At 38.0% G+C, this 17,925-nt stretch overlaps 1 protein-coding gene across 1 annotated transcript in view; it reads right to left on the reverse strand.

The window, feature by feature from the left end:
- Nucleotides 1-17,925, reverse strand: part of plxna3 (plexin A3) — a 177,439-nt gene that overhangs the window by 92,367 nt on the left and 67,147 nt on the right. Inside the window, exons 4-5 of the mRNA XM_056265275.1 lie at nt 10,399-10,539; nt 2,636-2,736 (exon numbers count right to left, since the gene is read on the reverse strand). Coding sequence (XP_056121250.1) covers nt 2,636-2,736; nt 10,399-10,539 — 242 coding nt within the window. The remainder of the gene's footprint in view (nt 1-2,635; nt 2,737-10,398; nt 10,540-17,925) is intronic.

Raw genomic sequence — 17,925 nt, forward strand, 5'->3', positions numbered from 1 at the left:
CACTTGAAATAGTCAACCCTGGGTCATTGTAAGCCCCGGGTAAACAGAATCCTGGGTTATCTTGCTTCACGTTTCATAATTTATCCAGGGGTTAACAATTAATCCTGGGTATTCATAAGCTGATGTTTCACACTGTACATTATTAAACCCTGACTTGCCGTCCTTATTTGCGGTGTCCGTGTCATTAGTTGGACAACTACAGTGCACCACGTTTATTTTAAAAGCATCCTCATATTATATACATGATCGACTGTACTACTGTACTGAATTTACTTTTTGGGCTATAGACCTTATGAAGCCCCGCCCCTTTTCAGCACCACACTCTTTGTGTTCCGTCTTCCGGTTTGTATTTCCACAGCATGACGGTAAGACTTTACGGATTTATGAATGAACCGCTCGTTTTAAAATCTTCTCTGACATTTGTTATGACATCCACTTCAAAACTCTACAATGTTCATGATAACTTGCGTTAACTCTACAATAAGTAAATCCACTTCACCAGCTATTTACTCTTCGACGGCGATGCCATAGAAATATACAGTACATAGCTACCGCAAAAACGGTTCTAAAGATGGCTGCCTGCCTAAGGTGAGGTCTAAAAAGGTAAGAAGGAAAGAGTCTCTTCAAAAAAGAGATTCTTCAGAATCAGCACTAATTCTGTTATTAACTCAGGTTTAAGTGCAGTGTGAAAAGAGCTATAATATTCAGTAATATTATCGATTTGACTGCACTGACACTTTGAGATGAGAACAAAAGTTGAACTGAATTTAGCTGGATCGATTTTGTTTCATAATTGATGAATTTTGCAACATAGTTATTGAACTGAATCAGCACTGAACTGACTTCAGCTGAATAACAGCATTATTGTCTTCTGCAGAGCTTGGATTGGTCTCCTATTAATGAAGTTTGCGTCACTGATTCTGTTATTTCCTATTTACCACTCAGAATCTGCTTTGAAACAATCTGTTTTGTATAAAGCGCTAAGGAATAAAGTTGTCTTGACTTGACTCTCGCTGTGCAGATTTCACAGATGAAAAGAAAATGTTTTTCGTTTCTGTCGAATCTTCCAACGACAATCCGTACCCTGAGGCCTCAACGCCCCCGTGGCGCGATCTCGACCTGTCCGCGCACACACACTCGTGTCAAAATCTTTCCCTTCTCTTTCCAGCAAACACTCCATAAATTAAAGAGCATGTTCACCGATCACACAAGCTCATTCTCCCCCGGCTCTGACTGAATGCAGCCCACTCTCCGACGGCAGTTCAGCAGAAAGCCCTGATGACAGCAGATAGGAGGTAAGCCAGCAATAGCCAGACACTTCCTGACGGCCCCCATGACCAGCTGCTGCCTGGGGATCAACCGGAGGTAAAACACAGAAATGACGGGAGGGAAAAAAAGACTAGCGAACATGTGGGAAGGCCTGTCACCTGCCAAGTCCCGCATGAGGTAGTTGAAATGGCAGCCACCAGCGACGCTGCGCTCTGATTGGCTGGCTGGGCTCCAGAATTCCCTGAGGTGTCCTAAAGAGTTCATAAGTGAATCCCGGACGGAAGATGATGGAGTACAGACACGTTTGTAATGAACGCATAATGACTTTCAAAATCTTTTGATGCTGTAATTCAGCTTCAAAAACGCACAATTATAAAATTGAATGAGCAATGTTTGAAGCTGCTAAGATATCACTACAATTATGGTTTTTAGTCTGTTTGTTGAGGTCATTATTGTTTGCATCTTAAAACACTGAAATACACAAAATTTGCTTATATAGGTCAGTAATATTATTTTTAAGGAAATTACTACTTTTATTCAGGGAATTAAAAGTAACATTTAAAATGTTACAAAAAAGATTTCTATTTCAAATAATGTTTTTCTGAAGAAAAAAAAATCACGTTTTCAATGCACAAATGTTTTCAACATTGATAATGAAAAAATTAATTGAGCAGAAATGTATTGATTGATGTGACACTGAAGACTAGAGTATTGATGCTGATTCAGAATTCAGCTTTGCATCACAGGAATAAATTACATTTTAAATTATAATCAAATAGACAGTTATTCTTAAATTGTAATAATATTTCACAATATTACTGGGGTTTTTTTAATAAAAAAAATTCAGCCTTTTCAAGCATAAAAGACTTGACCCTAAAAACTTGCATTAAACTATACAGTGTTTTTCTTCTAGGAAAATGAACTGCACTATATTGATTATCGTCCAATCAAAAGCTCTCTCGTATGAGAATGTCAGTCCAGAGCAACCGACCAACCAAACAGCAGGAAAGCATAGTTCACGGTGGTGACAAAACTAAAAGCCTACTGGCTAAAAAAAAAGGGAAACACACTTTATTATATCAACCCCAAACTTTCAGTTTCAAGAGGAACTATATCAGCAGCATTTGAAAGAAGAAAATCTGTGAAGATTCTCCTTATACGTGTGATGCAACCAGGTTTTAAAAAACTCCTGTAGTCTGATGTTAACTAATGAAACCTTATTGTAAAGCATTACCGAAATGTCTCTTAAACATCAAGTAATGCTATAAGTATTTTTTATTTATCAAGACACACATATCAAGCATATGTGAGTGCACAGAGGAACTGTTGTAGTCCATGTACTGTAACAGGAATGACAATGACTTACTTGTTATGTAGGACACACCAGCCGCAGTGAGGGTCTCCTGAGCCCAGACACGTCTTACAGCTGCTGTACTGAGAACAGCTCTCCACAGGCAGACGACTCACCTGTAACACACCAGACACATTACACTCACATTACCGTAACACCAAACTCACTGATGTCGGAACTTCGAAATCTTTTATTTTTGGAAATAGAATGCATAAAATACCTAATTCCAGACAGATATCACTGAAATGGGTGATCACATATTTTTATAAAATGTTATTTATTACATTTTTTAATAGTTCAAAAAATGTCAATTTGGGACCAAAGGTTTTAAATAACAAAGAGAACTGGAACATTAAATCAATCTCAATCAATGATTTCACGGTGCTTGATGCTTTAATATTTCTATATATTTTTGGGATATATTCTATATATTTTTAGAATGCATAAAATATCTAATACCAGACATTTATCACTTAGATAAGGGATATGTTTAATCAATAATGGAGGCTCTTTGTTCATTTTTTAAATAGTTCATAAGATGTCAAACAACATTAAATAACAAAACAGAACTGGAAAATTAAATCAATTTCTTATTTACATTAATATATACAATAATAATAATTCACATTTTAATACATAAAACAAATATATTAAATACAATTTCATACATATTTCTATTTAACAGCCAACCAATCGGGTTTAGCGGTCTGTGTCATGTGACCCATGCCCTGGCATTGGCTATAACAGGCCCAATCTGAGCCTCCTGCATCCCTAGAACACTGTAGTTACAGCAGTTCTCAACACATGCCTTCATTCAAACCTCTCGTCATTCATCTGAACCACACAAACAAGTTCAGCTGTTAGTAAACACTCAACCATTCAGGCTTTTCCTTACAGAACAGCACAGCGGAGAGAACGGCAGAGCATCAGCACTGTCAACTCATGCAGAGGAAAGAAAATATTATTAAACAGCACAGGGGAAACTCTTAAAAGAGCGGCATGTCCAGGGGACAGTAATAGAAGTGCTGCACATGCAAAGATTCGCACGGGAGAAACACCCTCGACAAACAGGACAAGCGTATTAGAAAAATGAATCCCCAAAAACACCAGCTTATATAAATGATGATGAGAGTTGGAGAGAGTGGGAGGTCTAGGACTGAAATAACATGAATATATTAAATCTAAAAGAGTGGTTTGTGGATCAAAGTTGGTGTGGGCTGTCACAGTCCCAGTGATTGGCTTACTTAAGGCGCAGAAAAAAAGCCCAAACCCAAAAGCAGTTGTTTTTGAAAACCGCCTTTAGAAGCTCTAAAAATGCTCATTCCATGGAGTTGTAATCGCCTTTGATCGCTGGCAAGATTAGAGTTTGAGTGAGAAAAACAAGAGCCGCGGAAAAAACACACCCACCCAAAAGGGACACGGCTTGGCTTTCAAGTACAGAGTAGCTGATGGCTCTTCAGCTCTGTGTGTGTGTGTGTGTGTGTTGCGCCAGGACGGGTGGTTGAGGTCTGTTGGCCCATGTTAATTTATTCCGCCACAATATTATTCCATATCACATATTCAAAAAAGAAATATAAACCTGGGAATAATTTAGTAATCATTTAGAAAAAACAAAGAAATATATTATATATATATATAAACACACACACACATATATACATACACATACTACTCCGCAGTCTTTAGTGTCACATGACCCTTCGGAAATCATTATATTTTTCAAGACTCGTGACTAATAGAAAGTTCAAAAGAACAGAATTTATTTGAAATGCAAATGTTTTGGAACATTAAAAATGTCTTTACGACACTTTTGATCAGATCAATGCATTCTTGCTGAATAAAAGTATTAATTTAAAATATATTATAATATATGCATGTGTCTGTGTGTTTGTGTGTGTGTGTTATATATACATATGAAATTGATTTTTGTGCATGCTCAGTATATTCTGTCAGGAACGCCGCGGTTTGGACTGTCAGTGTTTGATGGATGAGTACAATGTTAGATAAATGAAAGGCTTCATATCTCTTTCTCTCCAATGAAATGGCTGCATTACCGGTGCAATTCGGAGAGCAGGATGGTAAATAATGACACCGCTCTGAAAACTTGGCATTCACAGACCTTTTACTGACACACATCGGAGGGCTCGGAGTGGCAGCGGGCCATTTGGTGAGCAAATATGCTCTCTCACCTAACTGTGCACCTGCTGCAAATGAAATATTCAAATCCAGAGACTCCAGCGGTCAGTGTAGGCTATGAATTATTGACTCTCAGCGATTCATTCACATTTCTTAATTCATGAAGTGCATGGGGCATTGTGTATCTACACCCACATTCTGATTGGTGGAGAAAGGTTCCTCGTGGAATGAGATCATCAGTGACATCATTAGCCTTTATTACACCTGCTATTAACATCCATCTCAAGTGATCGGATTACAACTCTAAGAACAGGTACAAACTACATTCAAATATAAAGGTTCTTCACTGAACCATGATGCCAAAAATCAACCTCTACTTTTAAGAGTGAAGTAAATAGGATCGACTTTGATTTTATGTTGACCAAAATGCATTTGCTGCATAGAGGAACAGAAGTTATGTGTGAATTAAAAATAAGCTGATATCTGCTTTTCCCTCTCATAAGTAGCATCATTTGACTCCACGCGATGAGAAGCGATCATTTGGAGTCAGTCATGAATGCTCAATCTCTTCAAGTAAAGCCCAGTGTTTTCAGATTAACACACCTGATCTATCCGTTCATGATCTCAGCATAAAGAAAAGCTTTTAATCAGCACGAGGCCTGATCAATCAATGCAGGGCCATCCGAAGCTTTGACGTGAAGAACATCCCTCCAGTTCTTAACACAAACATCGATGTCTGGAGTTCAACGGTGGAGCTTTAACACATGAGTGAGTCTTTTGTGGGAGTGTGACGGTGAAAGAGGGAGACGCTATTAATCTAGTTCCACACTCGTGTTTACAGTGCCTCCCTGAAACTCTGGGAACCATCCAGAACGAAGCTGAACGGAGCAACAACACCCAAGCTGATGTCTTGTGCTAATGCGTATGGGTGTTTATTCAACTATAGACCTTATGCACCAAAGAAACATCTTTAGAATTGTGTCTCTGAACTTCCGTTTTTGCAGTAGCTCTGTATATTATTCTGTATATCATGCACGTCAAAGGATTACATGTCAAAACATGTCATTTGTATACATGTCATGTATTTTGTTAGAGGGGGAAATGACATTTTATTTAAATGAATGAATAATAATTATTATTACTACTACTACTATTATTAGTATTATCATGAATTATTCATAAAAATGCACAATATATATATATATATATATATAATTAAATAGACAATTTTCACACAATAAATATTTCACACTTTATTTTGATAATGATAGCCTTAAAAGTTGTATTAATAGTATTAATAATTAATTAATATTATTTATAGATTGTCAATTTAACATTGACAGTCTGTGTCTGGGACGGACAATCATAAAACAATAAATCCTATACATAAAAATTTGCTAAGTTCAAATTTGCTAAGTTCAACATTTACTAATACATTATTAAAATCAAAAGTTGTGTCTGGCAATATTATTTAATGGACCTCAGCTAACAATGAATAGTAATTTTAATAATCTAACATTTACAGAGATTAATAAATACGGTTACAAATGCATTGCTTATTGTTAGTTAGTTAATGTGGTAACACTTTACTTGAAGGGGTGTGCATAAGACTAACATGACACCTTCATAATCATGACATGACACATGTTATGAATATGAAGGAAGTTGTATGCATGTTTATGACAACTGTCATTAAGTGTCATTCGCTCAGTTATGACATTTTTAATGCAAATATGACATTGTTTGAAATTTCTTTGTTATGACACCTTGACATAAGCAAATACACTCACCGGCCACTTTATTAGGTACACCTGTCCAACTGCTCGTTAACACTTAATTTCTAAGCAGCCAATCACATGGTGGCAACTCAGTGCATTTAGGCATGTAGACATGGTCAAGACAATCTCCTGCAGTTCAAACCGAGCATCAGTATGGGGAAGAAAGGTGATTTGAGTGACTTTGAACGTGGCATGATTGTTGGTGCCAGAAGGGCTGGTCTGAGTATTTCAGAAACTGCTAATCTACTGGGATTTTCACGCACAACCATCTCTAGTGTTTACAGAGAATGGTCCGAAAAAGAAAAAACATCCAGTGAGCGGCAGTTCTGTGGGCGGAAATGCCTTGTTGATGCCAGAGGTCAGAGGAGAATGGCCAGACTGGTTCGAGCTGATAGAAGGGCAACAGTGACTGAAATAACCACTCGTTACAACCGAGGTATGCAGCAAAGCATTTGTGAAGCCACAACACGCACAACCTTGAGGCGGATGGGCTACAACAGCAGAAGACTCCACCGGGTACCACTCATCTCCACTACAAATAGGAAAAAGAGGCTACAATTTGCAAGAGCTCACCAAAATTGAACAGTTGAAGACTGGAAAAATGTTGCCTGGTCTGATGAGTCTCGATTTCTGTTGAGACATTCAGATGTTAGAGTCAGAATTTGGCGTAAACAGAATGAGAACATGGAACCATCATGCCTTGTTACCACTGTGCAGGCTGGTGGTGGTGGTGTAATGGTGTGGGGGATGTTTTCCTGGCACACTTTAGGCCCCTTAGTGCCAATTGGGCATCGTTTAAATGCCACGGCCTACCTGAGCATTGTTTCTGACCATGTCCATCCCTTTATGGCCACCATGTACCCATCCTCTGATGGCTACTTCCACCATGTCACAAAGCTCTAATCATTTCAAATTGGTTTCTTGAACATGACAATGAGTTCACTGTACTAAAATGGCCTCCACAGTCACCAGATCTCAACCCAATAGAGCATCTTTGGGATGTGGTGGAACGGGAGATTCGCATCATGGATGTGCAGCCGACAAATCTGCGGCAACTGTGTGATGCCATCATGTCAATATGGACCAAACTCCCTGAGGAATGCTTCCAGCACCTTGTTGAATCTATGCCACGAAGAATTGAGGCAGTTCTGAAGGCAAAAGGGGGTCCAACCCGTTACTAGCATGGGGTACCTAATAAAGTGGCCGGTGAGTGTACATCATAACCTGTCAGTGTCTTTGTCATGACAACTTGACATTACTAAGACACCTGTCATAAACATGACCTAGCAGATTAATTATCAAACTTAAGAAACCACTTAGCTTTATAGGTTAACATTACATTAAACTGTTAGGTGGTTGGTTTTGACAATAGCTGTCATGAAGCCATTATAACTTTTTAATGACAAATTCAATTTGTACCACTGTAGTTGAGGTCACGAAAAATATTCATGACACAGTTATAATGGCCTCATGACAGCCAATGTCAAAACCAACCACATGACAGTTTAATTGAATTTAATATCAAGTTGTCATGACAAAGACAACTTAAACAATGTCATATTAAACAAAGACATAACAGGTTATGATGTTATGGTTTATGTCAAGATGTCACAACAAAGACATCTTAAACAATGTCATTTGCATTCAAAATGTCATTATTGAGCGAAAGACACTTAATGTCAGTTGTCATAAACATGCATAAACCCTACTTCATATTCATGAAATATGTCATGTCATGGTTATGAAGGTGTCATGTCAGTCTTATGCACACCCCTTCAAGTAAAGTGTTACCGTTAATGTTACCCAAGTGTTAATAAAAATGTACTCTAAAAAATAAATAAAGAGAGAAAATCTGTTAATTTTAAGTTTTAAAAAAGGAGTAGTTGAAGAAACACCCATGTATCTATATATATGCATGACATCACAGAGATGATGTCATCGCACACATCATTGAGCTGCTCAAGCGTAACGCTGGTGAAATTAATACCGCTATCTGCATGGCTAATTCCTGCCTACACTGCTTCACGATGCCTGAAGCACGGGCATATTTTATCATGTTATTTTTCTGAATCGCACTGATAAGGATTTAAAAATATCCCTATGCTGAAGCTTCGCCGAGCTCTCAAAGACAGTTATGTTTTCAGTGCGTCACTTCAAGTCTTTCTCAAGGAAACACACACAAAAAAAATGGGGTCTTTCAAAAAATGCACAAAGACAACAAATTTCTTTTTGCAAGAGGAAGAAATGAGCATTGAAAAGAGAGGCTGAGGAGAGAAAGAGAAGAAATGAAGAAAGAGCTACAGCTGTACTGTACGTCTGTTCAGCTGCTGAGGAACTTCGATGTATCCTTCCTCTCCTCCGGCTGTATAATGGAGCATTATGGGAAGGGCTGTTATTCTGCTCGGCTCTGGGTGGAAATACTTCCCCACTATTTCTTATTGGGGCCAAGCAGCTGGGTCTTCCATTCAGAGTCGTGAACCGGCGTTTCATATTCTGTTTTCCGTCTCGCAGATGTTAAAACAACATATATGAGATTCCGGCTCGGGTCTTAAGACAAAAGCAGTGCGCACACACACACACCCTCCTCACAAACGTGCCTTTATTCTGTCCTCGCCACAAAGGTTTTTGCTTTATGAAATAAACGCAAAGTGATAAAAATGAAGAACAATAGTGACATACAGAAAAGTCTGAGACCACATGGATAATCTGGGACCTAAATTTACATTAAACCTTTAGGATTTAGAAAAAAAAAAAGCATTATGAGACATTATTACTTAAAGTAATATTTCAGATTCTACACTACACGTGTCACCAATCTTATGTAAATGAGCAACACTGATCATGTGAACTATTTTGTATCTTGTTTTTGAATTCAGCTTTTCATTGAGATTGTTATGCTGATCATATCATTTGTAATGATTCTTTTTTTTAATTACTAAATTATAAACTTTTTAATGACTAGTCTCTCTTAAATTTTTAAAACCTCAAAGAGATGATTAATAAATCATGTACAATACATTGGAGAACATCAGTATACACTACCGTTCAAAAGTTTGGAGTCTTTTTTTATGTTTTTGATGCTCACCAAAACTATTTATTTGTAAAAAAAAAAAAAGAGTAATATTGTGAAATATTATTACAACTTAAAATAACTTCCTATTTGAATATATTTTAACCCTCTGATGCTGTTTGGTCATTTTTGACCAAAAAATGTCAACGTTTTTTTATGAAGAGTTTACTTCATCTGAATGGTATGAAACTTGGTAAAGGTTTTGGCACTTGCTGTGTGAATACACACACAAAAATGGTTAAATGGTCCTGAAAAAAAATAGTCCAAAAAAAAAATGACTCCATTGGAAATGAATGGGAGTCGAATTTCATCGAGTGGAAACGTTTGGTACTGCGACCAAACAAAATCTTACTGAAAGCTCATTTTTGAGATATTAACCTCAAATTTGGAACAAAGTTGGTTTTCATTTATGGCTTTGATTTTCTCACAGTTTTAGAGTAAAAAAGAGACCAAACTTAAGTCTGTGCTCCAAAGCATTAAAGATTTATGACCGTTTAGGTTGGAAATTTCATTTTTAGCTCCAAGCTCAAAAAGTGAATAAATTTTTTTGTAGCATTATAAATGTCTTTACTGACACTTTTAATGAATTTAATGCATCCTTACTGAATAAAAGTTATATATATATCTATATAAAAAAAAAGTTTAAATGGTAGTATACATTTTTAAATTATCATCCGTTTTGGCTGATTTTATTAAATATTGAATCTAAACCTAATTTTTTTTTATTTTGAGAGACAGTCTGTCCTGGAACTAGTCGCCTTATCTTATAAGAATCGTTCACAAATGAATCTCACCTGCTTCTCACTCAGCAGATAGATGAACTGATAATCTGGACTGAACACCATGTCGCGTAGAATCGGGCTTCCCTCCACGACGGTGACGGTTTCATACAGCAGAGCGTTCTCAGTAGGCGGAGGTATCCCATCCACTCGAATCTGAAAACAAAACGAAAGTTTGAGTTTAACTCAACATAGATTCAAACTGGACCTTCTTTACTTTCGTAATAGGCATTCCAGGTCTTATTGTGCTTTAATTGTGATCTTTCATCAACATATAACAATCCTATACCTCTTACACCTTTCTTTTTTCCTCATTGAACATACTAAAACAGTGTTTTCATGGCATTTGACTTTAAAGTGCCCCTATTATGCCATATTAAAGGCTCTTAATTTTGTTTTGAAGGTCTTCTACAATAGGTTAATGCATCAAAAAAAATGGTCATAAAAAGACTTTAATTTTCTCATAATATACACTACAGCATCACCTCTTTTCTCAGTGTCAGAAACCTGTTTGATAAAGGATTCGGTCTCTCTAAACCCCTCCTTTCCGAGAGCCTACTCTGCTCTGATTGGTCAGATACCCCAGTCTGTGTTTGTGATTGGTCTACCGCTTACAGCGAGTGTCAAAAAGAAATGGCCATTACCATATCTGAATTTCAGCTCCAGATGCTTCCTCAGCACTTGATACACAGTGATACGAACAGTAACGATTTCGTCAGTTTTACCGTATCAATTCAAGCGCGAGTCCTCATCCTTTGGAAGTGCATGCAAAGTGGACTTTCACAGTGTAGAAAACAGTATCTACTCGACATGTCGACAACACAAACCAAACTCTTACAGGGCTCAGCTACAACTACAGTGTTTAAGGCCGGGTTAAAATAGATGTTGTTTGCGAGCAGCCAATGAAGACCATAGAATGACATTATGCAAATGTGTTAAAAACGTAGGTTTGTGCAGTAAGACTGAGATTACTAACGACTTGTTTCTTTCGGGAGTCAATAACTTAATGTATCCTGACTTTTGATCTTTTAAACTTTGCAGACCATTTACATTCACAAAGAGCTATATTAGACACATGAAAAATTATATCGGAAAAAGCATGATAGGTGCACTTTAAATTCCAGGTATTTTACTGTGATTTTACTGCTCACAGTGTTTCAGGTTGGCGGCATATCACCACTTACACATCTCCGATTATTACTGACACACGCAGTATTATAATTTTCCTTATGAATGCAGAATCCTCCGGCTGACCTAGAAAACGAACGCAGAACTTCGAGCGAACGCAGGCCGGGAGCGGAGCGAGATTACAGCATCTGATCAGATGTGCGATAAAAATCAATTACATTTTAACAACACACACACACACACACACTCGAACCCCCGCTGCCTCATCATTAGCGACTCCTCTGTTTCCTCACACTGATAATTAGTGTAGTTGAGCTTGCTGGGTAAAAAGCAAGCTCTAAATGTGTCAAATTCAAAACATCTTTGAAGTGACGACTGAAGGGGAAAAAAAAACACTGAGAGCGCCTGACAACCGCATTTAAAGTCAGAGAGCTCACCTATTTCCCTACCCACTCAGGGCACCCGCGAAACGTCAGCGCGCGCCTCTGTCCTAATCAATTCTGACGGCAATGTGATAGGAGATTGAAATGAGGCTGTAAGTAAACTAAATTCACACAGAAAAGGTACGAAATGCCATTTGGGAAACGGCAGAGAGATCAAATTGACGAAAAGAAGGTGCGAGGCAGAAAAAAAACACCCGAAACAGATGCACTGGCAGCGGTCTTGGGCCGTCTCCTAAATATCTGGGTCGGTCTGAAGTGACAAACATCGTTAGTCTGTTAATTAGCTGCCTCCTCGTTGCAGCAGTTGCAGTAATTAGGGTTGACAAGGTGGCATCACTTAGTCGAAGGCTGCCATATTGGGTGTCACATACTGCCGGCCAAGTCAGAGCCCACGTCTCCCCGGGCAGCAGGACAGAAGGCCTAGAAACATGACGGACTCGGTCTGCGATTCGTCAATTCATGCGCCACCAGCTGTAGTGTCGCATTTCGCAGCCTTTGGATACATGGTTCCCTCACTCTGCGTCGTTCAAACGAATCGCTTTAATGCCAACCGTCTGCATTTGCGGTGCCCCTGTTAAATCGGATCAATCCGCGAGCTAGTTTTTATAAACTCAAATACACTTAAAGGGGCAGTTCACCCAAAAATACAAATTCAGACGTCATTTACTCACCCTCAGCCCAACCTATATGACTTACAAAAGAAGATATTTTGAAAGTCAGTGGGGCCCAAAAAATATTGAACCCCATTGGATTTCATTGGAAGGACGAAAAACAACAACACTTTTTCCAAAATGTTAATGTTAAAGTCAAACAGGTTCACATTTATGGAATAGAAAAAACACAACATATTTAGGACTGGTTTAAACAACACAGGCTGCTCACTGTCTGGTATGGGCGACTTAAAATACGCTGACAATCTGACAGAAAGCAGAGACTTGAGCTTCGTTTATGGAACAGCTATACGTTGGTCAAACCATCTGTGGGTTCTCCGTGTGAATCAAATCCAGATGCGGAGATAATATTCTAGCAGCATCTGTCTGCATTTAATTTGTTTATTAGACTTCATAAAATCTTACGATGTTAAATCTAATCTGAAAATATAATGCATTTTAATTAATGGTCAATCAATATGAAATAAATAACACTTTTAGATGTATATACCTATATATTAAATATATTTTTTTAACTGCGATTAATTGCACACTTTTGTGCGATTAATCGTATACTTATTGTGAAAATAAGCAAAGATCATTTATCTTGCTTAATGCGTTTATTTTGTCATCATTTGATCAGATTGAAGGATGATTCTCACAAAACTGTATTTTCTGCAAAGCGTTTTTTTAAGGTAAGTTTAGGTGTCTTTCCAAAGAAGGACAATTGGAGATAATATAGGACAATGTATTTATATAAGAAATAGGATTTAAAAAATATTGGAAACATAATATATAAAAAAAAAATAAGCATAAAGCACAATATGAATTTAAAAGTCACCAAAAAGATTGGTGTATCACTAGATTTAATGTCATAGTCAGCTAAAGAACTCTTATTTTAAACCTCAAGAGGAAAAATGATCTTCTGCCACAAACTAAACAAACTTCATGCCAAACGCCAAGCACTCTTTATGCCTAACTACAGCTTTCATCCATCCAACACTAATGCAGGGGTGGAAAATTGAAGAGTGGAGAAACTTTTACACTGGATTAGAAGACCGAAGAGCCGTAGCATTGATTGTTCTGGGGTCTGTTAGCCGAAATGATACTGAAATCCCACAGATCTATCACTCTCTGAATGGGGACGATGGTCTACAAAAATACCAGCAGCATTCAGACTGGGCGAGCGCTGCCATGTAATCAGGTGCACTTTTCAGCATGCCTAAAAAAAAAAACCCATGGTGAACTTAAATGGCTTTCAGGAGGGCGCGCTTAAGATGTGTACTCCTTTTTTCCCCTAGGCGGGGGGTCCTCGCGGAGCACTTGAGTGTTTGAAATGCAGAGTGCTTGCTCAGCCTGCCGAGAGCTGACCCCGCGACAACATCAAACAGCTCAGATGAGGGTAATTGGAATTTAGATAAATATTACCTTCCCCCCTCCGTCTCTCCGTCGCTCAAATGATGCCAGGGTAGCGGCGCCTGCCTATCCATTTATTAATTAACCTGCCGTGGAGTCGGAGCCCGTGCGCAAGACTGACGGGTCTGATCATAGCCCAATCTTTCCCTCATCGATCACAGAGGGAGCAAAGAGAACGGGGAAATTACTATAGCAGGAGAAAATGAAAGAAGGGGGTCGTTTTTTTTTTTTGCTCATTTGGGTGCTTGTTTTTTATCGATTCGAAGTCCTTGTGAGGCCCGGGGTTTCAAGGACTGGGAGAATGAAGCTCTTAAGTGGAGCTGGATTCATTTCCCATCTCTCTCGCTCTCATTTGTTCCCCCTCTTCTAAACCAAACTGTACAAAAAGATGTTCTTTTTCATCTTCAAACAACTAGATTATTTCTGCAAGGACGAGAGACAACAAGAGTAATTCTCTACAATTCATAAACAATTAAAAAATATATAATGTTTACATTTTGATAGACCACATGGATCTGGTTATAAGTAACAAAGAACTGCAAATAACTTGAAAAAAATGAAAACATTTTTTTTTATAAAATACAGTGAGTAAATAAAAATCTATTTAGAAAAACATGAAAAAAAACATGAAAAAAGTGAAATCTGATGGATGGATGGACGGACGGACGGACAGAGAGAGAGAGTGATGGATGGATGGACGGACGGACGGACAGAGAGAGAGAGTGATGGATGGATAAATGGATGGACAGAGAGGGGGGGGGATGGGGTAATGGATGGATAGATGGATAAAAATCAATAACCAATATCAGGGAAAATGTTCAAATAGATAATTCTGGATGGATGGATGGATGGGTGGAGAGAGAGAAAGAGAGAGAGAGATGGATGATGGATGGATAAATGGATGGACAGAGAGAGAGAGAGGGGGGGATGATGGATGGATGGATAAAAATATTCAAATAGTTCATTCTTTTTATTATTTTTTAAAATAAAAAAATCAAGAAATTTAAAAATTAATAAGTAAACAAGTACAATTTATTTATATAGCACATTACGTGTTTAAAAAAATCACTATTTAAAAAAATAATAATAACAAAAACATGTCTAGACAGTTTTTAGCTACCTTTTTAAAAAAAGTCCACAGATTTGAAGCCCAAGCGAGGAGTTTTCCAAAGCTCACAGTAGGAGCTATACCTCAAAAGAATAAAATAATTTATAAAAAGATCAAACTGAATTTCTGAGATGTGATAATCTTTACTATCCAGTCTGCAGCGCACAGCTTTCAGCCCATGCAGAATATTAGCTTTAAAACCGAAAATGCAATTGAACAGAGAGAGAAAAACTAATTCTAAAACTTAAAAGACAACAACAAACGTGTGTTTGAATGAAATAGACACGTGGAGGGTGTGAGAGACACGCTGTTGACTAACACCACTGACATCCGAGGAGGAGCCAGAGCTTCATTTACCACTCACATCAAACAGTGAGAAGACAAGAAAAAGAGTGAAAGACACGACAGATTAGCGGAGTAATAGATCGCAGGATGAAATTGGATTTTGTAGGCAAAAAGAGACAAAAACAGAAGAGGACGTTCTGAAAACGCAACCACTACAATTGTAATGACAACACAGAACAATGTGACAATCCCAACTATGGATTTATCCTCGTAAAACACAGTTCTCTCAAACACACACACACACTCGATAAACAACAACACTAACTGACCAGTGAACAAATAAGCAAGCTGGAAAACTCCCATGTAAAGCAGGTAAACATCAGCTTGTTGATAATGGCATGAGCTGTTAACATGTGGTCTTATTTAAAATTGGATTTGATGTAATCCACAGAAGGGTTTATGTTTTTACTGGCTCGACTGAAAGATTCATAGCACAAAGTCATGTTATTCTTCTACTAAGTGAAAGTACCAGACATCCCAGTTTAATGTTACTTTGTTTTCTTTTGGACATGGAATATTATAATAGTAACACAGAGCAAGAATCCAAAGACACGACGTTAGAATATAAACTCCTCATCTGTGCAAATACTACACCTCTGAGGCGCATTAAAAGACATTTTCACCAGAATTTACGATACAGTCAAAGGCAAACACTGCTTCACCTTACAGACATTAAAACCAAGTAAAAAGCAACTCCTCTGTCTCAACCCTCGCTTTATATACCATAACAACAGCACATTAATAATAATAATGTTTTTGATATTATTCATTAAGTCTGTTTTTATAATAAAAGGCCAATATATCATATAATAAATGAATAAAAGTTACTTATATACAGACATGTATTAACATGTATTAATGATATCATTAAAAAATAATAGTAAATGCATTTGATGTTTATTTAATGTATTAATAATAATTAATAATTCGAATAATAGCAAAACAACAACAACAATTATATTAGTGAAAATAAATAAATAAAGTATGATGCAAGCTACATTTCTGGCATCAGCAAATGGAATTGCAACGACTTAAAAAAAATGCAACTTCGAATGAGGACTGAAGCTTTCGAGGTTCATAAAGAAAACCAAAGCACCATAAAAGTGGTTCATTCAACTCGTCTCATGCACTATTACATTAGTGTGAGGACAGACCAACATTTTTGCAGATAATCAGGATTTCAGAGTTGAACTCAAATATCAGACCGGATCGATTCATGAATGAATCACTGATTCACTGAAAAGATTGGCTGAATTCAGAAACACATATATAGCAAACTACTCTTGCTATTTTCGCGAGTCTGATTCTCAGATATGATTCATAGCTAAGTTTTTTTGGTATCCTGACTGAGAAATTCAAAATTTCTATTGAGTTTATTGGAAGAAAACAACTCATACGGTTTGGGGTTTCATTTTTGGGTGAACTATTCCTTTGCTCTCCTAAAGGAAAGCATTTTTAACTTTAAAATGAATCACCTTTAAGCTCTTCCACCTCAACTAAACACTGCTGTTCCTCAGTGAACTGTCGTTCTGACTGCCCTCGGCGACTCTTAAAAGGGATTACGGAGGTAAATGAGATCTATTTTTCCCTCCCGTGTCAAAAGAGGCATGATGGGACATTATACAGTTGCTTTTACATTACATCTGCCCCATCTTCAACCTCTCCGGGTTCATTCTAGCCGTTGAAGAGGGTCTGATACTGCAGCGAGCCAGATCTATTTTACATGAGCACCCCAGTAATGAAAAAAGCCCTCCACTGTCTCAGAAAATGAGGTCAAAATCCTCAAGCTGCAAATTCATCCTCTTAGGAGAGTGAAGGAGACAAAAGCGTTGCACCCCAGGAACTGAACAAAGGGCCTGTCATCCAATTAGAGTCCTTATCCCGTGAGCGGAGACGAGTTTACGCCATCAACACCTGCTTTGTCTCACTCTGTCCTAACAAATACGACCAACTAAAGCATCAACACTCTCTTCCTCTACAGCTGCGGGCACTTTCTACCGCATTCCGTGACCTTTGACCTGGCCTGACCTCGGAGTTCTAGTGTCATGGGTGTCTGCGCATGGTTTGGTTTTAAAGGTCACATGATCCAGAGCTTGCAGAAAGGCATTATGGGTGAAGAAAGCTGTGGTGTGGGAAACTAAGTCCTGTGCGGTACGAACTGCTCGTCCTCCAGCGCCCTTCACCCTCCACCAGAGCCTAGTTTCACTCAAACAGCAATTACTCAGATTCAGTCATGTATACCAGCCGCTTTATAATGCCCAAATTACAAGCTCACCAACGCTGGAATGTTTTGAACAGGAACAACCGTTCAATTACCATTTACTGTTGGTTTCGGATATCCGTACGGTGTAAATTACAGCCCACTCACCTAAAAACACCCACCCACACCCACCATTTGAGGAAAACGCAATAGGATCGATGCAGCTTTAAGTGGTTTACTCATTTGTAAACT

Source organism: Rhinichthys klamathensis, unplaced genomic scaffold, assembly GCF_029890125.1.
Source record: "Rhinichthys klamathensis goyatoka isolate OS25496 unplaced genomic scaffold, OSU_Roscu_1.1 h1tg000231l_1, whole genome shotgun sequence".
Lineage (NCBI taxonomy): Eukaryota > Metazoa > Chordata > Actinopteri > Cypriniformes > Leuciscidae > Rhinichthys > Rhinichthys klamathensis.